Here is a 23820-nt window from a genome sequence, read left to right as displayed (position 1 = left end):
TTTTGAGGGCACGGGGTGGATAAATATTCATGATGGTAAACAATGCAACTACGATGCAGTTATCGTCAAGTACCCAACTCGATCAATTTAAAATGATCATTTATAGTGAACATACACGATGATCGAATGTCAATCTTGAAATAAATCATACAAAAGAGTTTCATGAACGCTTCTGAAAGGGAAAGATGGTTGCGTCTGTAACGTGCACATGTTGCTGCTTTGCTTTGCTTTTCCACTGAAATAGTGAGGGGGGGAACGCTTGAGCAAGCCAGCGTTGGGCAGCCAGTCGTACAGCGGAAAAACTCACGCAGAGCCCTTAACCCGCAACTGTGACATACTTTCCTCACTGCCCCCAGCAGCGCCGTTTAATTGTCACGCGGTTTGTTCGGACGTTTTCTTTTGTACAGACCGGTTTTTTTTAATACTACAGACCAGGCAGAGCAATATCGGATGTGGTAAGTTGTGCACACTTGTATAAGCTTCTCGTCAATGCTAGCCCGAGCTAGCTAATTTTAGCAACAAGCTAACGAGGATAGCTGCACGAGATGGGAAAAGTCACTGGGTGGCTAGATAGCTCAAAAGCTAGCTGGGTGCACACACGCTAACAACTACGCAGTCGGTTTATTGGTAGATCGCCGCTCTAGTTCACTTCTCCACTCCATCATAACCACTATCAAGTGTGTTTAATTAACAAATGGACCTTCCCTGGTGTTATTTATTCTTTGGTCTCTTCATTGTAGCTGGGAAACACTTTGCTGAGCACATTCAGATGTGCTCAAAGTTACGCATATGCTCATTGTCATTTGCATCAAGCAACGTTGGCCGCAATTTGATGGGACTATTTCATGGGGATGGCTTCGATTGCGAGGCAAACGTTATATTAGCACGCTACGACCTGAATCGAAACGTGATCGACGTTACCGGCCATTGAATGCTGAGCATCTTCTCGAGCTTGCCAAGTTATGCTGCCTATGTGACATTTGACTAAGATTTTTTAGCACTGCGACAGCATCCTCCAAATTATTTTTAAATCATGTTGCGAGTGACACCCGCGTCGACATGTGTACCCAAGAATGTGCGGCCCACGCGTTCGTGAGCCTTTGTGATTCAGCAGCCAGGCACCCCCTCCCCCAATACCCTCCTTCTTCAGATATTAACGCTCCTCACCCTTAACCTCTATTTGGCCGATGGCTCAGAGGGTTCAGCATCGCTTAGACTTTTTTCTGTGGCACACACTCGATGTGCGCAATTTTCTTGAAACTGTTCCAAGTTTTTGTCATATGCAGACAGTGTAGCAGCTCATAGGGACAATTTTGGGTTTTTTAAAATAATTGTCCACACTGAGATAATTTGCCGAAACAACAATGGTGTGAATTTTACGGCTCGAATTCTCTTCACGTTACTTAATTGCTAATTATCAACCATTGGGGGGGGATACTTGACCGTGAGTGGCTTGACTAGTAGAGGCTGCATTTGATTGTACTGTACAGTACGTGCAAGTACTACTTTCCATGCGTCCATGTCACGAGGGGTGGGGCCAGTGAGTGCGCGCAGCCAATGGCACGTCTGCGTGCTGAGCAGCGTGGCCCGAGCCAACCTTTCCTGTGGAATATTTCGGGCCGCGCGTCACGCCTCCCCCGCCCCTTCTCCCCATCTGCCATTTTGGTTTTGTTCCCGTCTGCAGTCGTAAAGCCAGCCAGCCAGCAGCTATTGCAGAGGGGAGCTTTCGCGTTGCAACCACATAGTGACTCGACAATATAGCGCGAGCAGGCCAACCATTTTACTAAGATCCCCCCTCATTTTTTCCGTCCGTCGACAAATATCCAACCGCTGACATCTGAACGCAACGGAAGGGGCGCGGGTTCGCATCGGAAAGGCCCCGGGAAGGATTATTGGTAAGAAAGGAGAAATCAATGGGACGCGAGTGGAGCCAAGTTAGCGCAAACCGGTCGTGCTCATGTTGTAAGTCCTCTACCTTTATAGCATACAGCCAAATCGGCTCCCCGAGATGTGATCAGGAAGCTTCCGGGAAGATTCGCGCTTGCTGGTCGTTGGTTAGCGAGCCGGTAAGGTTGTGAATGGTGGCCGAGCGACCAAACCGAGGCCTATATAGGCCCAGACTGTCGTGCTAATAGCGTTGGGCTTTGCCTCCGAACTTATTCATGTTGCCACCCGGTCCGCTCGCCAAACGACTTAACCGATTAGTGGCACGCAACCGGCCGCTTCTCGCCGGCCTCCACGAAGACCTGACGCGCTTTCTGGGGCGTTGTATTAAAGCCTTTGAAGTGGCTTCCTCGCTAGCTTTTATCGTGTTGGGCAAATGAGCCAAGCGTCAGGGAGCCGTGCAGTCGTGGACCGTGCGGGAACACTTTCATTTTCACCGACATCCACTGTTATGCTCAGCCGAATTGTGAATTTTTTCCTGTACGCCAACTGGCTGCTGTTTTTCCGGATCGTTCGAGGGTTCCAGAAACTGCTTTTCACGGTAAACCGACACTGGTGGCGTTCGTTACACGGTAGGGATGACTCCGAGACCCTGCGGCCTATTTGTCGCCTCACTGACTGGGGCGTATTTTAACTGGTCACTCGCCCGAAGTGACGCGACCTTTCGGTTTGTGAATTGTACATTCTTGTGGCCACAGCTGTCAGTCATTGTCAAGCATTAACCGTGGTCAAGTTGAATGATTCAGCGTTTTTTTTTTCAAACGGTTCCTTGTCCATATCCAGGTGTCAAACACAATAGAGCGCTACCATCAAGGGAGACCTGTGCCTGTTTGAGAGCAGCACATAATGCTGCTATTCATAGCTCTTCCTGGGTTCTCTGTGTTGTCTAGCAGATTTGTTGTTGGCTCAAAGCCAGCCCAGCTGCTCTCCGATGAGAAACCCCTTCTTACCAAATTGACTAGGATTCTATCTCATTTAGATGGGTCCGCCTTGTCTGTCACATAGTTGCCATTTATTCTGTGCTGATTGTCCTGCCTTGAATATCTAAATTCAGTTTTCACTGAACCGTAGATGTCCAGCTCGCCGCTGTCCAAGAAACGTCGCTTGTCAGGAACAGAGACGAAGACGGGATCCCACTGCTCCTCCTCAAACTCTGTCAGAACTGATCTGTCCCACACACCTGCCAACGTAAGCACACTTGCTGCAAATCCTCATCAAAAATATACAGTTCAGTATTTTCACTGTCCTATCTGGTACTGCCTGGGCAGGGCATGGCTAAGAACGGCAATGACGCTGAGATTGATGAAGGCCTGTACTCCAGACAACTGTAAGTCTTCTTTCTCTTTCAGAGTAGAATAGTTATGCTTATTTTACCCGAGTCAGTATAATCTTCAACTGCCTGAGGGACTTCCTCATTTCACCGAAGGAAAGCTTGATAGTTATTGTATTCATTGTGTTAAGCAAGTGCTATGCTGCTTGAAATGCAGAACTGTCAAACTCAGATACCCGCCAATATTTTTCTAAAATTAAACAACAAGCAGACAATGGACATGCGAACAGCAAAGTCTGAGCTTGCTGAGAGTGTGGTACATTTTCACTGTAGGCATTAAATGACCTTCACTTCGCAACGCTCAGTTAGCAAGCTGGCGAGTGTTTAACTGTTTTGACTTTCTGAAAGGGGAATATGTCAGTTTACATTTCATATAAAGTGAGGCGAACGTTGTAAGAGACTTCTCATCGTACTGGTATGTGTGCAAATGTTTCGCAACCTAATAAATAAGATGTTAAGAGTTTTATCATTCTGTGACATGTTCGTGATGACTCGTGATTCTGAAGAGTACACTCGCCGCACTTAATGACATTTGCCTGCCTATTCCTTCTTCAGGTACGTTTTGGGCCATGCTGCAATGAAGCGCATGCAAAACTCCAATGTGCTCATCTCCGGTATGAGAGGTCTTGGAGTGGAGATTGCCAAGAATGTCATTTTAGGGGGGGTTCGAAGTGTCACCGTACATGATGAAGGGGTCGCAGAATGGAGAGACCTCTCTTCTCAGGTGAGCAGGCACATGCATGGAGTGTCACCTTTTAACAAGTAGCACTTGGGGTGATTATTTTTCAAGTGTGAATCTAAATTTCATTTTTTCTTTTGTACATTTTTCTCTTAGTTTATTGCAGCAACAGGCTTTGGACTGCTTTCACTCCAAACAATGTGCCACTTTAAATCCCCCCTCAATTACTGTGAAAGACTGACCCAAATTTGTCAGTGGGTGACCCCCGGTCGAATCGTAATAATAGTCGAGCTTGGGACAGTTTTAGGCCATTATTAAAAGGGAGCTTTCCGTTGAATCATTAGTGTCCGCTTAGTTCAAGTTGAGGCTTGAGAGCAGTGTTTTTATTTTAAATGATTTTTAATGGTTAATTGATAATGCCAGTATCCACCATCATTGAGAAGAGAGTGCATGTCTAGATGTTTTCTGTCATTTATGAATTCTTTCTATGATTTAGTTTTACATTCGAGAGGAGGATCTGGGGAAAAACAGAGCAGAAGTTAGTCAGTCCCGCCTGGCTGAACTCAACAACTATGTCCCTGTGGCGGCATATACATGTGCGCTCACAGAAGACTTCCTGACCAAATTCCAGGTATAAGCCATTTTGGGAAACTCAGTGAAGAACTTTGGTGCGGAAAAATAAGCACTTTTTAACGTTGAACTTTCTGTAACCCAGGTTGTTGTGCTGACCAGCTCCACCCTTGATGAGCAGCAAAAAGTGGGAGAGTTCTGCCACAGCAAAGGCATCAAGATCATCATTGCAGACACTCGCGGCCTGTTTGGGTGAGATCCCGAATATCCTTTGTTTGACCTCCACGGCGTGTCTGATGCTTTCTGACACGTCAATTCTTTTGTAGCCAGCTTTTTTGCGACTTTGGTGAGGAAATGATTGTGCATGACACTAATGGAGAACAACCGCTGAGTGCCATGATTTCCATGATCACCAAGGTTAGCTCTGTCAACTTGTTTTTTTAGCAAACACCTTTATATTTCAAGAATAACATCACTGTTTGAATCGATGACAAAAATGATTTTTTTCTCCAGGACAATCCAGGTGTTGTGACTTGCCTGGACGAGGCTCGTCATGGTTTTGAGAGCGGAGACTTTGTAACATTCTCAGAGGTTCAGGGAATGACAGAGCTAAATGGCTGCCAGGCTGTCGAGATCAGAGTTCTGGGTAAGACCTCTTCGTTTCCATGATTGAAATCGTAGTTGCTGTTACGATGAACATCACTTGGCTGACATTGTCTATCTCTGTCCAGGTCCCTACACCTTCAGCATTTGTGACACAGCAGGATTTACAGATTATGTCAGAGGAGGAATTGTTTCCCAGGTCAAGATGCCCAAGAAATTCACTTTTGTAAGTTGATCATAAATTCACATTGGTCATTTCGATTGTTGACTAACTTGCTTCATAATGTTCGTATTTAAGTAGCTGAACTCGAAGTTGCAACGAGCGCTATGGTGTTCGTCATGTCTTTTTAAAATGTAACGTTTCTTTTCTTCAGACAAATGTGTTTATTTCTCCTAAGGAGAAAAATCTCTTACCTTGGCTGACACTTTCAACTGTCACTTCAGCCTTTGTCAGAATCCCCAACCTGTGCTGCAACCCCATGCCACCATTGAAGAATGTCTCACAGGTGTTTGGGCTCAAATAAGCCCATGTATCGCTGTTAATTGTGCCATCTCCACGCCTCCATATCTCTATAGCTTCCTTTGGCCCATTCTGTGATTTAATTTCTTTCTGACGCATGACAGCGGCGGGGGGCTTGGAGCGCAGACTTGGTGGGATGTTGATTTTGATGGTTTCCCGACCCGATTAGAGTTGTATTTAGACATGTTACGCGGGGAAGTGGCGACAGCTCTGGCGAAGGTTGAAGTGACCGCCAAAACTGTCAGCAATCTCAGAGGTTTTTGTCTTTTATTGAGGACAAACATTTGTCTGATAAAAGAAACTCATACCCAGAAATGAGTACTGTCAAACTGATCGAGTGCAATTGTGAGTAAAGTGGCCATCTTGTGTTGATCTCGGGGCTGTAGAAATCCATTTCCTCCTCCATGGCTGAACCAGAGTTCATAATGACAGACTTTGGCAAGTTTGAGCGTCCTGGACAACTACATGTGGGCTTTCAGGCCATCCATGCTTTCCAGAAGAAAAACAACCGCCTGCCTGCACCATGGAACCAGGTAATCTGCACATTTAACAAAAAAATTGTACTTGACTTGATTGGCAGTAGCCCATTTTGTCTGTCTGCATGTGCGTGCGTGCTCGTCCATGAGGGCGTTGGGGGCGGGATATGTGTTGCGCTGGTGGGAGCGAGGGGGTGTATGATCTATCCAGCACTAACTTTGCTGGCTTTTCCTTTCAGGTTGACGGTGAAGAGATGTTGACATTAGCCAAGGAGCTGAACGCTGCTCAGTCTGGATCAGCTAAAGTAGAGACGCTTGATGAGGCGCTCATCAAAAAGATGTGCTATGTCTGTGCGGGTGACTTGGCCCCTGTAAACGCCTTCATTGGCGGTCTGGCTGCACAGGAAGTTATGAAGGTCACTTGGGAGCCGTCGGCTTACGTTTGAACTATACATCAACGGCAATTATTTGCATTTTTTAAAATGTTTTTTCATTGATTTCTGCGTGTTGTTTGTTGCAGGCATGCACAGGAAAATTTATGCCCATTATTCAGTGGTTGTATTTTGATGCATTGGAGTGCCTGGCAGAAGAGGAGGCAGGTGTACTCACAGAGGAAGAATGTGCCCCTGTAGGTGTTACCACATCCCCTACAATATGGATCCTGCATGTAGCGTGATGCTCACAAACGCTTTTTTCCCCTCCTAGAGGAACAGTCGGTACGATGGACAGATTGCAGTATTTGGCACCAAGCTGCAGGATTTGCTTGCCAAGCAACGCTACTTCCTGGTAAGTCTGTGCTTCCATTCACTGCCATTAATGACCTTCTGTAACTAAAGCAGATTGAAATGATACATTTGGTGACAGCAAATGCAGTTACAAATTGAAGCACATGATGACCCCAAATACTGATTACAGCCCCAAAGTGAAAAGTATGAAATGTTATCTAGATATTTCGTTTTCTTTTTTTAATTTCATAAATCACATAACCAGAATAAATGTTTTTGTCTATTTGTTCTTCTGTTTTGGTTGCGCAATGCCTTACGTGCCTGACTTGCAGGTTGGAGCTGGTGCGATTGGCTGTGAGCTCTTAAAAAACTTTGCCATGATTGGACTGGCTGGTGGCGAGGGCGAAGTCATTGTGACTGATATGGACACCATCGAGAAGTCTAACCTCAACAGACAGTTCCTCTTCAGACAATCAGATGTTACCGTAGGTGTCTCTTCTTCTCTGTTCTGTCAGATCACAAACAATTCCTTTGCTCACGTTTTTGTGTGGTAAACAGAAAATGAAAAGTGACACAGCTGCAGCAGCAGTTAAACAGATGAACCCCTTCATCAAGATCACTGGTCACCAGAACAGGGTGGGCCCCGACACGGAGAGAGTCTATGACGATGACTTCTTTGAGAGCCTTGATGGAGTAGCCAATGCACTGGACAATGTTGATGCTCGTAAGTAACCATCGTTGTCTTCCTTCCGCCCTGCTTTGCAGGGTTTAAACCTTTTTTTTCTTTGTATTTTTGTGCAGGTTTGTACATGGATCGGAGGTGTGTGTACTACCGTAAACCTTTATTGGAGTCCGGCACTCTGGGTACCAAAGGCAATGTCCAGGTTGTGATCCCCTTCCTTACGGAGTCGTACAGCTCTAGCCAGGATCCACCTGAGAAATCCATCCCCATCTGTACCCTCAAGAATTTCCCAAATGCCATTGAGCACACACTGCAAGTGAGTAAACGTGTGCACTAGCTTCACTTAAGGGGAAAACACTGCGTCAAGTGGATTATTGATGTGGTCTCAACTTGTTCTACTTAGTGGGCCCGCGATGAGTTTGAGGGGCTTTTCAAGCAGCCACCAGAGAACGCCATACAGTATCTCTCGTAAGTCAGCCCCCCACTCTGGTTGGTTTTGTCTTTCTTTGTGGTGAACTCGTCTGCTGCAGCACCCAGGCCTTTGTTTTCATCTTACGCAGCTTCTCCTACAGAAGTCGTTAGTTGTGTTTTAATTCCTCAAGTGGCCTGTTGTGTTTATAACCAGTCTTCAAGATTTCTAGCCACTTTTCCACAGAACTGTACCAACTCAGTTTAAAAACATTCGTTTTCACTTAACCCATCATGATTTTTTTTAAAAAAAAAATTTCAATCTGACCTCTAAAGATGGCATCGTAAATCAATGAGGTATAGTGATGAAATATGTGTGTTGGTTGACATACTGGGTTGTGTTGCAGTGATCCCAAGTTCATGGAGCGCACCCTGAAACTTCCCGGAGGTCAGTCTGCCGAGTTGCTGGAGGCTGTTTACAAGAGTCTGGTCACAGACTGTCCCCGCAGTTTTGCCGACTGCGTAGCCTGGGCACGCAACCACTGGCAGTGCCAGTACAGCAACAACATCCGCCAGCTCTTGCACAACTTCCCCCCAGATCAGGTATTCATTTAATTGTATGTCACCAGAGCATTTTTTTCTCTTGCCTTGAGTGCACTTATTTTAATTAAGAATAATTCAATTACACAAAAAGTCAAAAATGTCTGCCTTGAAAGTGGCAGGGATATTTTTTTCACATGGACAAATGTTAGTGCAGTCGAAAGCGCTATTGTCTAGAAGTAAATTTTAATACTAAGCCAAGTATCCACCAATCGGTTGCTGAAAATGCAAGAACCGCCCCCTTCGTGTACCAACCACCATTCACAGTCGTGCTTTACTCTAGTGATTGGTCAACAAAGGCTCATCATAAGGGGAAAGGGGGATACAAAATGCTGGATATCCTTTTCATTGTTTGTTGCATTCCTCTTCTTTCGCTATAATCATCCTACGTACATGCCACACAGGTATAACACAACCCATATTGGGGTTTACTAATCCTGCCATCTTTACCATGGCAAAATTAAATTCACCACTTGGTGAGAAGAGGCCTTTAGCCATCTCAGTCGCACAAAAAACTTGAGGCGTTGTGTTTTTGCGTCACTCTTTTGTTATTCAATATTCATGTATGATGCATTTCTGGCTTTCAGCTAACCAGCTCTGGCGCCCCCTTCTGGTCCGGTCCAAAGAGGTGTCCTCACCCCCTAGAATTCAGCACTAGCAATGTGAGGATGAATTTATTATGCCCCCTCATCCTGCTTTGTTCTTGGGTAGCATGTCCAGTTCTGGAAAAACGGATGTGTTGCTTTGTCTCGTAGGACCTGCACATAGACTACATAATGGCCGCAGCCAACCTGTTTGCCCGGACGTATGGCATAGAAAGCTGCACCGATCGTGCAGCTGTGATCAAGCTCTCACAGGAGGTGAAGGTGCCTAATTTCACGCCACGTTCGGGGGTGAAAATCCACGTCTCTGATCAGGAGCTACAGAATAGCAATTCGTCTGTTGGTAAGCAGGCAGGATTACAAATCTTAATGTCTAAAGTTTTAGTAAAACGTCCTTTTTCTTGAGCAGATGACTCTAGACTAGAGGAGCTGAAGGTCCTGCTGCCTGCGCCCGAGTCTTCTCAGTTCAAACTCTGTGCTATCGACTTTGAAAAGGTACACTTTGTCGTCATTTCTTCTCCAGGTGATGTTTTTAGTTGGTCTTACCACCTGCTGATTTGCGCTGCTATCAATACAGGATGATGATACCAACTTCCACATGGACTTCATCGTAGCAGCATCCAACCTGAGAGCTGAGAATTACGACATCCCCCCAACTGACAGACACAATGTGGGTGCTTGCATCTTTGAACACATCAGAGCTCGACTTTCATTTCGTTGACTGTATATCTGATTGTGCAGTTGTCCTTTTTCTTATCCCACCATCCAGAGCAAACTTATAGCTGGCAAAATCATTCCCGCCATTGCCACTACCACAGCTGCTGTGGTGGGTCTGGTGTGCCTCGAGCTCATCAAGATCGTCCAAGGGCATAAAAAATTGGAGTCATTTAAGAACGGATTCATGAATCTGTCGCTGCCCTTCTTTGCCTTCTCCGATCCCATTGCTGCTCCCAGACACAAGGTAGCGTCGCGGCATGCAATTTTACTTTACATGTGTGTAGCTGTCCTAGAAAATTGACCCCAATGATTAGCTCCCATGATGATCCAGCCATGCTAATACTGATGCATCAGGCAGATGCAGTTCATCTGTCAGGGTGCAAGTGCGTTCTACTGAACTTCTCACGCTGATGGTTTCAGTGTGTGCTGAGGAGACAATTTGCTCACCTACCATTGGCTGCAAGGCTGAATGTGATGACTAATTGTCCCATTTTGGCATTTTTCTTACAGTACTATGAAATTGAGTGGACGTTATGGGATCGGTTCGAGGTCAGTGGTTTGCAGCCCAATGGAGAGGAGATGACACTGCGGCAGTTTCTGGACTTCTTTAAAGTATGGTTTCATCTGCTTGCCCAAACCCTCTTTGTTTCTCAATGTGCTGTGTTGTGCTGAAATGAAATTTGGTTTTTACTTTTAGAACGAGCATAAGTTGGAGATCACCATGCTTTCTCAGGGAGTGTCCATGCTCTACTCATTCTTCATGCCTGCTGCCAAACTCAGAGAGAGACTCGAGCTGCCGTGAGTACAATCTCCCGTGTCATGTAGTGAGTGAGGAAGAATGATGGCTGCAACAATTAATCGAATAGTCACATTACTTGTTGTATCGCAATTCACTTATTGAGGCTTCAGTGAATTTTATTTTATATTAGTTACTCGGGATGTGGTGATAACGCCAATCTCGCAATACTAAAACTGCCACGATATCAGCACAACTGTTCAAAGGACCAGATTGTTTTTCAACACCCTCAAGTGGTTGGTTTATTCATGCCATTTCATTCGAATTAGATACATTTTGGCCACCAAATCGCTAGATGAGGGGGAATGTAACACATTTGGGTTCCTCCATAAATTGACTTGATTGACGTGTAGGTCATTTTTGTACATTGACATTAATGTTACCTGTGCTATTTAAACTACCGTATTTTCACGACCATTCGACGCACCGTATGGTTGGGCGCAGTCTCATTAATGGGTGCTATTTCGGTATTTTACACATAGACAAAACGCACTGTATTATTGGGCGCAATTTTAAAGTGGTAAAACATACGCCAGCTTAAACATACGGCATGCATGCGCGCACGCTAAAAACACGTTAGCTTGTAGCATGCCAAGACATACAGATACAAGCTAAAAACACGTTTTTAAAAAGGCAACGGAAAACTGAGTTCCGTTGTATTTTATTTAGCCATCGTACAATGTACTCACGTTTTTCGATCAATCATCACCCAGAAATCCATCAAAGTCCTCATCCTCTGTATCAGAATTGAACAATTGTGCAAGTACCGGTAATCCATCAAAAACGCCGTGTTCCCTCTCGTTGTCAGTCACTCTCATTGCCATGTGGCTCCACAGAAATGATGCCGGCTTTGCCAAAAACTCGAACAACAGTGCAAGCAGACACGTTCGTCCAAGCAGCCACAATCCATTCGCAAATTGTGGCGTAACTCGCCCGGCGCTGCCTCTCACTCTTTGTAAAGTTGTTTGCCATCGATCATTCATTGTTCCCATGCCGCTCGCAACTTTACTTTGAACGCCCGGTTGATGCCGATGTCCAGCGGTTGGAGTTCTTTAGTCAAGCCTCCGGGAATAACGGCAAGCTCAGAGTTCATTTGCTTGACTTGGTTTTTCACCGCTGCTGTGAGATGGGCACGCATGCCAAAAGCATAACCGATGGCTTGAAGTTTGAACTGAGCTTCGTAGGCGTGTCTCTTTGTAGAATTTATTTTCGGGGGTTCTTAGAAACCAAAACCGAAGTTGTTTTGCAACAATGCACATAGCCACACTCTATACAGGTGTTGGTACCTGCTTGTCGCGTCCCTTTAGCGTCCACTTACACGCCCACCCTTCACTGATTGGCGGACCTCTTCCCCGCATGCCTGTCACTCACGTCTGCCTTTTCTCGCTCTTTCTCTCCATATATGTATATATACACGCCCACCCTTCACTGATTGGCGGACTTCTTTGCCGCATGCCTGTCCACAGTCACTTCCGCCTTTTCTCTATATAAACAGCGTGTCGGCTGTCAGTCAGGTTTTGGAACTCAGCGCATAGACAAGACGCTCCGCATCATAAGGCGTCCTGTCCATTTTGGAGACAATTTTAGACTTTTAATGGTGCCTTATAGTCGTGAAAATACGGTATATGTATAATTATGACCTCGGCTATTTAGCATTGAATAGGTGACATTCACATGCAATTGCTTATTTGTATTTTGTGTTATACAGAGGCCACGCCATCTCTCTCTCTCTCTCTCTCTCTCTTCCCCAATTAAAAGATAATACACATTTACTGATTATTGCTCATATGGACAAAACTATAAACACTATATCAATAATTACCCCCCCCCCCCCCCCATAAACCAGTCGTACCAGCAAATCTTTTTCAACATCTGCTTCAAACATTAGTTTTCATCCTGTTTCAGATGAACACAGCATTGTAAACTAAATAGATCATGATACTTTGCTCCGTGGATCCCATAGGAAATCATAACATTTAAGACTGGCTATTTCTTGGTCAAAACTGTTGTATACAAAAACACAATTTTGTGCATCGGCATGAGCTTTTTTCCCCCACAGTATCATTCGTTTTATACAGTATTGAGCTTTTTTTATATCACAAATATCCGCGCTAAATTGTTATAATTATCGCATCAAGGGGTTCATATCGTGATATCGCATTGTGAAGTTTGAATGTCGTCACATAGCCCTATTAGTTACTTAATTTGTTTCTTCAATTAAATATTGGTTGAATGTAATTTCCAAATCATTGTATTGTTTTTAATTTGTTTAAAACATCGTCCCACCTGCATTGGAATTGGGTTTGTGATACCGTCACATACCCACTGCTCGTCAAGAATGTAATGTAATACCGCAGATATGGCCCTCGGTGCAATTCAGTCGTTTTATAGAACAAGCAGAAACAAACGCGCATTAAGCACATTCGTACACAAGCTGCCGATGGCTACAACTCGCGCTGACTTGTTCAACATGCCGACAGCTAATGGGTTAGCCAGTTAACAGCTAGCCAAGACTGCACTCATTTGATACGCATGTCACTCACCAGGCCAAGCCCTACATTTCAAAACAATATAGATGCTACATAGGAGTGGAGATCCTAAGTGGACAAAAATAAGTACATTGCCAAATCAATTTGTGATTAATCGATGGGATAATTGATAGAATAGTCCTTTCTGAAAATATTCCGACTTTATTAAACTAATGGCTGTAGCCCTAGTTGAAGTTGTACAATGTTCCTTTCATCTGTGTCCCATAGGATGACTGAGATTGTGACCAAGGTGTCGAAGAAGAAGTTGGGCAAACACGTCAAAGCTCTGGTGTTCGAGTTGTGCTGCAACGACATGTCGGACGAAGACGTGGAAGTGCCATACGTCAGATACACTATTCGCTGAGCTCCACATTGGACCCACCTGAGGGAGGTTGGGTGTTACCGGAGGGAGATGATGTTTATTATAAGGGTTGCGAGGTCATTTTGCGGGCGGGGGTACTAGGGTGGTTCAGGTCTTCTCAATAGGACAAGTCGATCTTTTTTTTTTCTCTCCTTCCCTCCAGGCCTGTGGTTTGTGTGAACCCGTGCCCCGGTGTACATAATCCCATTGAGCTGACTCACTGGTAGCTCTTGTAAGGGATCCACTTGTGTTCAGTACTTTGAGACACGGCTGTTGCAGGCGGCAGGAAACCTGTACATATACCGGAAGTCCTGATACTTTGCGGAGCCTGAGGGCTCAGTTGAAGCCTGGGTGATGTTGCTACTCAGAACTGCGCTACGTGTCACTTGACTGTTGGCTTCTTTTAACATGTTGCATTTAAAAAAAAAAAACCCCCTCAGTAAATAATTCATCAAAATGATACATGTGAGAATTTTATCCATTTGACTACCACGTCCCCTAATTCTACAATGGCACCAATAATTTATTTTTTTGGGGTTGTGGGACCGCCAGAAGATCAGATTGCACCTCAATTGCCTCCCTAGCACACAAAAGTGAACCCCCTCGTCAAGTTGAATTCATAGCTGGGGGGGAGTTGAGGCACCTGACCTCAGTTAGCACTCATTGCAGTGTGTTGAGTGCTCTTGCACATTGAATCAGATTTCTTTGTATTTCATGTCCTGTTTTATTTTTCTTTTGTATTTTTTTTCTGGGCTAATTAGGCTCACACAACATGTAGATGATAAACTCTTCTCTCTACAGTGTAAAATCTTTCTGACATTACGGTGTAAAAGCAAGGTAATGTATCTTGATATGGGAGCACTTAGCTTGATAGTGAATAAATGTCAAATCACCACTTGTGACTTTTATTTCTTTCCACCCTCATTTTGCAGTGATCGTTGTTACCATAAATTTGTGTGTGTTAAGGTCTGATCATATCAAAGTTTAATTGCAGGGTGCTCATAAAATTGATCAGACAATTCCAGAGAATCCTCACATGACTTCGTGAAAAACCTGCCACACTGAAATATTTGCAAGGGTTTTACTTGTTTTTCAGCTTGGGCAGTACAATTGATTTTGGAAAGCTATGTTCACTTGACATGTAATTACTCACACTAAATCAAGTTTGCCTTTATAAGATGCACTCTCACTTCCTCTTCTCTTCACACAGTATTGCAGCTTGAGTTCACTCATCCATTTGTCAGATACAAGTAATGTGTGTCAGATACAAGTAGGTTAGTTAGCTTGCCTCCCTGAGAGGAGCGGATACATTGTGAAGTACAGCCCCAAAAAGGATGTGGTTGAGGGTGAGATAGCGAAGCAAACGAGGTGGAAGGAGTTTGCACTGCTGTATTGCACAGTGTCACACTACCACTAAAACAAGGGACCCTTGCAGGTTTTCAGCATTAATTCTTCAGGGGGGATGACATGGATTTGTGACAAGGATTTAATGATGGAAGTGGAAGAGAGCTGTGAAACAAGGACAAGCTGGTATGACTTATTGATGCTACTCATTGGTATAGTGTTTAAAATATTTCTTAAATGAATTAACCTATAATTTTGTGTCCATATATACTAGTATTGACTACTGTATGACTATTTGCTTTTACGTTTGCTTAGTTGTGTTTATCAAGTTTTCGCCAAAAAATTCAATTTGAAAATATTTTTTTGGAGGTCACAAAGAGCAGGAGAGAGTGAGTCTACAACCACTTGTGACCATGCTGGAGTAAGTCAATTGGGGAGCCATCATATAGAAGTGCCATCCCATTCAAAACAATATGTATATTAAACTCATACCATTGTCTTGTTTTAGAAGAAGAGAAAACAAGACTCAACTACTGATCCTGTGATCCGAATCTCAGAAGTGAGTTGTCTTTTTAACTCTCACGTCAATCTCTTTGTTGCCGGCGGATGTTGGTCAACCGTACCTCAGTGACCACAGAGAGTAGAGAGAACAAGTGCTTTTGAACACCGCTGATTTCCCCTTGTCTTTATTTTGTAAATGATGGCTGTCTTTCTCTGCCAACAATTTCAAATACAATTGATTTCTGCATTTACAACAGAAGCAAGCCGTCCCCTTGCATTTTACTCCACACGGTCCCCTTTCAACACTCTTCCTCTTTGAAAGAGTCACACAGGAAATGAGAAGGCCGCGCCACGCAACATTTCTCGTTCCACTTTCCTGAGCTCTCATGACTGCAGAGTTTGCTCTGTTTATGTTTACTGTGGATATCAAATGCCTATACAATCCTCTTCAAATCCCAGGCTGATGTGCAAAAAAAAAAAAAGACCAATGTACTGTAAATATTTTGAAATTTCTTGCACCTTTCGTGATCTTAAACCTGGAAACCCAATTGAAGAAAAAAAACCACATTTTGAGAGGGAATATAAACAATAAACCTGCAATAGTGTTGCACATGTTTGCACGTCCTCTTAGTCCAGCCGCTTCTACCAGTGGACTTATAAACTGTTCCGATCTCAAATCTAAAATGGAACAATGACAAAGTTGATTCTAAGTTTGAAATTGACAATGGAGTGGCATCAGACCGTCCCCTACCTATCCCCGTTGAAAAGAGACACAATAGGCAAGTACCGGTATACTTGTCAATGGTAGTGAGTCAGTAATAGCAGATGGTGTTTCCACAAAACCTAAAAAAAATGTCAGGAAAGTCTACTTGAACATCCGAAATGTGTTTGGGGTATTAGAAGCACTTTAAATGGTAGCAGGTGTGTGCTGACTCTTTATCATGAATTTGAATGTGGGTAGTTACAGAGCCACGTTTCCAATTCGAAGAGGACATACACACCTTTGCAACCATGTCTCAGTTATTTGTGTTGGGGTTTTTTTTTTCATTTCAAAAACCTGGCATTTGAGCAGGGATGTGTAGACTTTTTAGATCAACTGTATATGCCCACTTCTGAATTTGCCAGGACGAGGACGAGGACGAGGCAGAGGTGGAACAAGAGGAGTCTGAAATGGTGCCCGACCACATGAATGACTCAGAGGTGAATTTTCCATGTTGGTAAAAGTTGGACCACTGAGTCACCCTGATGAAGCTTTGCTTTCTCAGATGAGTTGAATTTGGATTCTTGATTTTCCCTCGTAGGAGCCTAGCAACAAACGGGTCAAACCAGTTGTCAAGTCAAACAGTCTAACAGGGGTCATCACCCCGGTCAAGACCCCTGCTCTCAAACGCATCGGACAATCCATTTCGGTACTGTGCAGCAACACGCTTCGTGTACCGGTCCAGTCGAACATATACGCACTCATTCACGTGTTGTTGCAGCGCTCCATTAGTTTTCGTACAGAAGCGCGGCCTTTGCCCACGCCGCCCCTGCGCTCTCGCACCAAGGGCTCGTCGTTTCCACGGAGGCGTAACAGCCAATGCTGGAGTGACACGGTGGAAAGTCACAACCTGACTGCCAAGGAGATCAAACGTCAAGAGGTGAGTGAGGAGAGAGCTAAGAGAGGCTAAATAAAACTGAACATGTTGTGTTATCGATGGCTCTAAGAAGAATTGTGAAAGAGGATGTGAGTTGGAACAGCAGGCTCAACTTCCTTTATTGAACGGTCAGCTGCGGGGGCTCACGTCGGCCCGGCTGTGCATCACGCAAATTATGCAAGTGTGCGCGGGCGTATGTGTGTCCTCGCCTCCTGTGCAGGTGATCTATGAGCTGACTGAGGGGGAGCGACAACTCATTGAGGACCTCAGTCTTGTTAAGAAGGTACACAACGTCAATCCTTTCTCCAGTGCATAATATATGTTCGCTTCTTTGCAAATATATTTTTTACATCTCTAGGCAGGCATCATAGGCCCTACCCGATGTGGTGCCCCCGCTTCAACTATACATATATATCCACCAAAGGAATCGAATAGCATTGTCTTACACAAATTACCACCACAATGACATGAAAATACAGTCGCACAGTAGGCCAAAGTGTTCATCACAAAAATGAGACGCTTACTTGATTCTACTGTAAACTTATGTAGATAAGTCATATATTTTTAAATAGTGCTGAAATGATGATTAAATTAAAATGTATTGTAAATAATTCGATATTGATTAACTCATTCACTCCCAAAGACGTTTTTAAACGTCTTTTCAGACTTGGTCTAGAATTGGCTGGTACTGAATGAGTTAATTGAATTCTAAATTTCGGAGAGTGAATTCAAAAAAATTGTACCAAAATAAATCTTAATATTGTAGTTCTTAAAATTTATTAATTTAAGTACAGCTGAATTGAATAGGTAGTGATTATTTCACATCCCGCCAGAGTCAGGATGCATAATACTAGTGGTATTAGTCCCACACTTGGAGAATCACTGATAAAATGTCACCCCATTTAAAAGATAAAATCGATTTTAAAAGTAGTTTATCAACCGGCGCATACCGACAACCAGGTATCGGTTATACTGGCCTTATTTCAATGTATCAAGTAGCATGAAGGCTCCTGATACCAGCCACCGACACTTAAAAAGCCCTCTCATGGCTGTTCTCCTATCAGGAAGTACCGGTAAATAACATACAAGGCCAACAGAAGATTGTTCAGTCTGATTAGCATAATTCCCAATCCTGTTGCCTGCCCATGAACATGCAATGAAGGTTCACATCTGTATGCTTTGAGCGCAATATTGGTGTGTTGCGATGGAAGCATAGATGCTTATTTGCTAATTCAGTTTGGGTGATTTAATGATTTTCTCTATTACCGGATTTCATGCATATACTTTACACACTTACCTGTTTTCATCGACTCAGAATAAGAGAGTGTTATGATTCAGTGCATTAACACCCAAAATGTATATTTTTTTCTCTGTTGAAGCAGCACAGTCAACATAGCTAGTTTACGTACCTGCGGACATGATAAAGAGTGCTATACTCGCCTGTTGCGTACTTTTATGTACTTGCATGTACCTATAATTTCTCATATTTTTTTTGTTAGTTTTCCACTGAAGTTTAGTAAAACGTCCAAAAGCAAGTTACTTCTTCGGATGGATTTATTAAACTCTCCTTTGAACTTACTGAGTAACGGAACCACTGGTGAGACCAGAGCAGTCAGAAAGAAAGAAAAGTCTTTGTTCACAATTTTCTGTTCTTGAGTTAATTACAATTTTATCTCTCAAAAGTACTTAGGGTATCATTTTGTGGTTCCCACCAGGTGTACTATGAGCCCATGCTGAAACTGGACATCATGTCCGAGAGTGAACTCAGGCAGATTTTTGGCACTCTGGACTCTCTCATTCCTCTCCATGAAGGTGAACCTCCACTATTGGTTATTTATCATCAGGATGATGTCATCACAGATTTGATGTTTCTTGTTAAAATCTGCAACAAAATGTGAAATTGTCTTAAACTTGGGTTGCATCAAGTCTAAACCACAGCAAACTACAAAAAAAAGCAAAACAGTCAAAAGCACTCGTTAGACTGATGAAGAGAGTACCCAATGTTGCGGCCGGCCAGTGTAGATGCAAGCATGCAACTTGCTGCTTGTTTGCGCTCATGTTGCTAAAAAAAAAAAAAAAACTAACCACAATTCAGAACAGCTCTCGGTATGCTTGCAGTGCTGAATGTAAATATATAGGATACATCCAAAACGCACATTATTTTAACACAACCACTCTGACAGTGTCTGTAAAGGGTGACTCATATATATATATATATATAAGTGTGTGTGTGTGTGTATATATATATAAGTGTGTGTGTGTGTGTGTGTATATATATATATATATATATATACACCTGTATATATATCAGTGTTGGTGCGTGTATTGGATCTTTATCATATATTATGGAGATCTTTATTGTTGGCATTTTAGACTGTGGTATTATAATGAGTACTAATGCAAGAGGCCTGGTTTTCCTCCATATAAGATCTGCTGAGCCGTCTGGAGCGTCTGAGAGGGTCCAAGAAAACTGTGGGTGAAGTGGCTCCCACTCTGATGAATTGGGTTGGTATATTTTCTTCTACTGTACCCCCCCCCCCAACTCACTCTCACACACACACACACACATGTATTGGACGCATCTAGCCTCTCAAAGCAACAACCACGTCTCTGCTCCTGAACATCCGGCCTCTCCTTTTTGCACTGTGCAGTTTCCTTGCCTGGAGGCCTATGTGACATACTGCTGCAACCAGGTGGAAGCTAAAGCCCTGCTGGACCACAAGAAAAACGAGAAACCAGTGGAAAAGTTCTTGCGCCTGTGCCAGGAGTCGTCGTTCAGCAGGAAACTGGACCTGTGGAACTTCCTGGATCTTCCCCGAAGCCGTTTGGTGAAATACCCTCTTTTGCTGAAAGAGATTCAGAAGTGCACGCCTGCAGAGCACCCCGATGAGTTCACATTGCCTGATGCAGTGAGTGACTAAACAGGTTGCATGGTTGCTCTCTCTGACAGTATGCATAGTTTTGCCATTTTTGTGTAGAGAATATACAAGGGACTCAAGTTGTTGCTGATTATTTGCAATGAATATGTTAAAAAAGAAAAAAATCCCCGATGGTGTATAGTGATTTCCTAGGGATGTTTTACAAGTGATCAATTGAAAATGTCAACACTTGCAGAAATTTAGTTTTTTTAAATTGCAAACTGGTATTTGTTCTTCCTACCTTGTAAAATCATTTAAAGTGTTTTCAAATAGATGCACATCATTTATTATTCATAACATGTTTTTAATCTGGTATGAACAAATTTCGGAAGTGTATATCAAATTGCATGAATCACTACCCATGAAGTAGGTCTTCGGTTCATGTTTTGAAAATGTTTTTCCTTCATTTATGCTTAGTTGGAATTGATCCAGAGCATTGTGGCGGAGGTGAACAAAAAGACGGGTGAGGCTGAGTGTCAGTTCTACCGGCGGGGGCTCACCTACATTGAAGACTGCCAGAGGCTTCCAGAGATCCAACAGTCACGTTTCCTTTATTGCCACGGGGAGCTCAAGAACAATAAGGGCCAGGTAACATTTTGTTTGCTTTTTGTTGGGGTTCGCAAACTACTCTTCAAGAAATCATGTTTTTCATCTAAAAATGAACAGAACTTCTCAAAGGAGGAGTCCTTCATGCTCTTCTGTTAATTGCAAAGCACACATACAAATGGAATGTCTGAGTAGTTTGTTTAAGCATTAAAGCATTTGGGTTAAAGAAATTCTACCTATTGATGTGTTATAAATACATTTTAAAAAATACTTCGGAAATAGTGTTGTTAATTTAGGGCGGCTGTAACCTACACCTGACATTAAAATACATGACTACACACACACACACACACATATTCGGTGTGTCAGAAAAGTGCTAGGACTGGTGTCACAAAATACATACTTCAGATCATTCATGCACTCCTGGGAGGATTCTGAATGTATTTTCATCACTGACATTTTGGTGTCATCCACATTCACATCTTGATGACATCCATGACACTCAAAAATTGTCCCCATGATGACCCCCCCCCCCCCCCCCCTTGAGTTTGGGAAAGAGTGAAAAATAATCACACAGAGACAGGTTCTGTGATGTTCTTCTAGGGCAGTGGTTCCCAATTATTTTCATTATGCCCCCCCTAGGAAGAGGAAAACATCTCGCACCCCCGCCCGCCGCACGACTATAAATAGTATAATTTGTCTATAAAATTGTTATAAGTACACCTTTTCATAACACTGTATACTTATTAACGTATAAGAGAATAAAAAAGAAAAATATGGACCAACGTACAAGAATAGCTTTAGTAACTAACAGAAAAGATTTAAAGTGCATCTGAAATTCAAAAATAAAATTATATCCTTAATTTAACTACAAATATTTTTTGAAAAATATCAATGAAAATCAAATATTCTTCAGAAGGTTCCTCCCAACTCTGTTGCATTATTTCCGAAAGATGCTTGTCACTTGTAGCTTGCTTTGTTTTCACTTTATTGTTCAGTTCACCCCAAAACAGGACCCTGGGGTTAAAGACCATCATTCTGAAAATGACTTTTTTTGTTGTTGTTGTTGGTTTTGTTGTTTTCAGTTTTGGGTACATTAGCTGTTTGTTTAAACGTCTGACAGTTTACCGCTTATCTTAGTTTGTACCATTTCAAACTATTCATTGGATGTGAGCTGCTTGACTTTCAGTTTTGAAAAATGGTCCGTGTGTGTGTGTGTGTGTGCGTGTGCGTGTGTGTGTGTGCGTGTGTGTGTGTGTGTGTGCGTGTGCGTGTGTGTGTGTGTGTGTGTGTGTGTGCGTGCGTGCGTGCGTGTGCGCGCCAGCGTCTGCATGTATTCCTGTTTGAACTGGCTCTGGTGCTGACCAGACCGGGAGAGGACCGGGAAGGAGGTCATGTCTTCCAAGTCTACAGACAACCTCTTCCCAATGCCTCCTTAAACCTGGAGGTGATCCCAGATGGGGAAACAGGTGGTGGGGGTTCCTTCAGAGGAGCCTTCACGGGTGGCAATGACAAAGGTAAGACGTATGCCTGTGAATGAATCGATGATGTGCGGTGGGATTTATGGCTGGTGATGCACTGATCAGATTTACAAATGAATGAGTCAGAGTCGCATATTTGGCATTAAATTAACTGTTTAAAATAACATTAACATGTAAAACTACTAAATTGGTATTTTCTGACCTGATGTTTGAAGCTCCACCGACCTCTTTGGTGGTTGCGCACATATTTCCAGGTTCTGCATGGTGACTGTGTCAGCAGCCGAGACGGTTGAATCGCTGTGCATGAAAGTGTCTAAGAAAGGCGTGTAATGAATTAAGTGGAAATGGGAGACCATGCCCCCAAATTACTCTACAATGTGCAATTACAATAAATGACTTGTAGCAGAGTATCAAGGGTCTAAGACAGGGGTGCCCAAACCTTTTGGACCGAAGATCTACTTTTCGATCAACTAACCTCCCGGGAACCACCCTTAACGGCGCGCGCGCGTGTGCGCGCCCACACACACACACACACACACACACACACACACACACACACGCCATGATGAGAAACAGCCTGAAACTGAGGCATGCGATGCACTTTTGCAGCCTGTTAACTGTCGTAGCTCACACGTAACGTTTTAAAGTGCTTCTCTGGGCCCTCCTAGATTCCTATTCTTTGCCCGTGCCCTCGGTGAATTGTACACGAAGCAAACTCTGAATGCGAATAATGACGATAAAAGATAGAGCGCAACAGCTCTGATCACAAGCTGCAATTGCAGACTGCTGAGCGCTAACAACTTCCGGTGACGTAATCACGCGCCACCGTAAATTCAAGATTTACCTGCTTTATTTTATTTTTTAAATGTATTTTGTGAAAATGAGACTGATAGGATGATTAGGGTGCAGCGTACATTAACACAAAAAAAATTATATTACTAACATGTACAAAGACACACAAATGGTCGTTTGTTTCTTTTTCTCCTCGACACTCCTCGGATCTACTTGGGACCTGTCTTAGATGTACCGGTAGATCAGGATCGACCTAATGGGCACCCCTGGTCTAAGAACTCTGAATCTATGTGAAAATGGCAGAAAAGTAATACGCATCAAAATCTTTCCCTTGATGTTGGGGTAGCCAAGAGGGCAGCCAGAAAGTAACAAGGGCCACCCCTGGACACCATCTTGCTCCATCCCTGGCCAAAATAAATATGCAACAAATTGAATACATTGGCATGACTATGGAAAGTTAAAATATATTACATATTAAAAGTGTCTCAATCAGCTAGTCATTATTTGTTTCTTCTTTACCCTGCCTCCCCTGACTGCACGTCACAGACGTGAATCCATTTCTTTTTGGCATGATTCTGAATGTGACTATCCTTCCACCTACTCTGTCCTCTGCCTTCGTAGTGAAAAACTGTTTTCGTGTGAGCAGCAGGGGGCGCTCCAAGGCCTACTCCTACAGCCTGCAAGGCAACGACTCCTTTAGTAAGCAGCAGTGGGTCACGTGCCTACGCCAGGCCATGGTCCAGTCTCGAGACAGGAAGGCCCAGAGCAGACAGTCGGTGGCGGCTCCCCACCCTGACCCTACCCTGTGTCACATCGCCGACCTCAGCATCGGTTGTGACGCCGACATGGCCGACGTCACTAGCCGCTGAGTAAAGCGAGCTGATGTTGGAGGGCCTCCTTGGTGTCTGTTCAGCTGTGAGTTGGGCTTTTTGCACTCTTGGAGAACCCCACTGAGTGGGCTTATTTTGTATAGCTTTGGAACTATGTTACTGAATGTACATTTGCCATGTGTGAACCTTTGTAATAATAAACTGGCACATAAAAGTTTGTTGAAGAATAT

General features: G+C 43.6%; 2 protein-coding genes and 1 non-coding gene across 7 annotated transcripts; all 3 read left to right on the top strand.

Annotated features, from left to right (window-relative positions):
- The first annotated feature begins 238 nt into the window (after positions 1-238).
- On the top strand, positions 239-14436 carry uba1 (ubiquitin-like modifier activating enzyme 1). 3 transcript variants are annotated; one of them, XM_086115993.1, is made up of 26 exons: positions 239-455; positions 3016-3132; positions 3213-3271; positions 3830-3998; positions 4450-4584; positions 4669-4775; positions 4850-4940; positions 5037-5169; positions 5255-5352; positions 6033-6179; positions 6362-6538; positions 6643-6750; positions 6828-6908; positions 7180-7332; positions 7406-7571; positions 7649-7845; positions 7933-7997; positions 8345-8540; positions 9125-9199; positions 9293-9482; positions 9549-9634; positions 9717-9809; positions 9909-10100; positions 10367-10468; positions 10554-10654; positions 13409-14436. In XM_086115993.1, the coding sequence occupies exons 2-26, from the start codon at positions 3016-3018 to the stop codon at positions 13542-13544; spliced, it is 3174 nt and encodes a 1057-aa protein (XP_085972119.1). In that variant the 5' UTR covers positions 239-455; the 3' UTR covers positions 13545-14436. The 3 variants fall into 3 exon arrangements, with proteins under 3 accessions (XP_085972119.1, XP_085972129.1, XP_085972112.1); XM_086116003.1 differs by lacking the exon at positions 239-455 and adding an exon at positions 1653-1895; XM_086115986.1 differs by lacking the exon at positions 239-455 and adding an exon at positions 1935-2485.
- On the top strand, positions 10171-10272 carry LOC147210751 (small nucleolar RNA U6-53/MBII-28). Its single transcript, XR_015103046.1, has one exon. It is a non-coding gene; the product is annotated as a small nucleolar RNA U6-53/MBII-28 (small nucleolar RNA).
- A 354-nt stretch (positions 14437-14790) lies between the features above and the next one.
- On the top strand, positions 14791-23819 carry arhgef3l (Rho guanine nucleotide exchange factor (GEF) 3, like). 3 transcript variants are annotated; one of them, XM_086115886.1, is made up of 13 exons: positions 14791-15071; positions 15255-15306; positions 15397-15444; positions 16512-16586; positions 16688-16795; positions 16868-17026; positions 17244-17306; positions 18739-18835; positions 19452-19528; positions 19675-19932; positions 20359-20529; positions 21812-22004; positions 23382-23819. In XM_086115886.1, exons 1-13 carry the CDS (start codon positions 15004-15006, stop codon positions 23627-23629), a joined length of 1617 nt encoding a protein of 538 aa, XP_085972012.1. In that variant the 5' UTR covers positions 14791-15003; the 3' UTR covers positions 23630-23819. The 3 variants fall into 3 exon arrangements, with proteins under 3 accessions (XP_085972012.1, XP_085972021.1, XP_085972003.1); XM_086115895.1 differs by having other exon boundaries at positions 15394-15444; positions 16518-16586; XM_086115877.1 differs by having other exon boundaries at positions 14792-15071; positions 15394-15444.
- The last annotated feature ends 1 nt before the right edge of the window (position 23820 follows it).

Source organism: Hippocampus guttulatus, chromosome 1 (assembly GCF_054856545.1).
Source record: "Hippocampus guttulatus isolate MCC_2025c chromosome 1, RoL_Hgut_1.0, whole genome shotgun sequence".
NCBI lineage: Eukaryota > Metazoa > Chordata > Actinopteri > Syngnathiformes > Syngnathidae > Hippocampus > Hippocampus guttulatus.
This window is presented reverse-complemented; position numbering and strand designations above follow the sequence as displayed.

Bases quoted from the DNA above. Each gene is read 5' to 3' on its own strand.
- uba1 (XM_086115986.1), top strand. From the start codon at position 2,321: ATGAGCCAAGCGTCAGGGAGCCGTGCAGTCGTGGACCGTGCGGGAACA. The intron at 3,272-3,829 runs GTAAGTCTTCTT...TTCCTTCTTCAG, and splicing joins GGCCTGTACTCCAGACAACT to GTACGTTTTGGGCCATGCTG. The intron at 9,483-9,548 runs GTAAGCAGGCAG...TTTCTTGAGCAG, and splicing joins GAATAGCAATTCGTCTGTTG to ATGACTCTAGACTAGAGGAG.
- arhgef3l (XM_086115877.1), top strand. From the start codon at position 15,004: ATGACATGGATTTGTGACAAGGATTTAATGATGGAAGTGGAAGAGAGC. The intron at 15,445-16,511 runs GTGAGTTGTCTT...TGAATTTGCCAG, and splicing joins CTGTGATCCGAATCTCAGAA to GACGAGGACGAGGACGAGGC. The intron at 16,587-16,687 runs GTGAATTTTCCA...TTTCCCTCGTAG, and splicing joins ACCACATGAATGACTCAGAG to GAGCCTAGCAACAAACGGGT.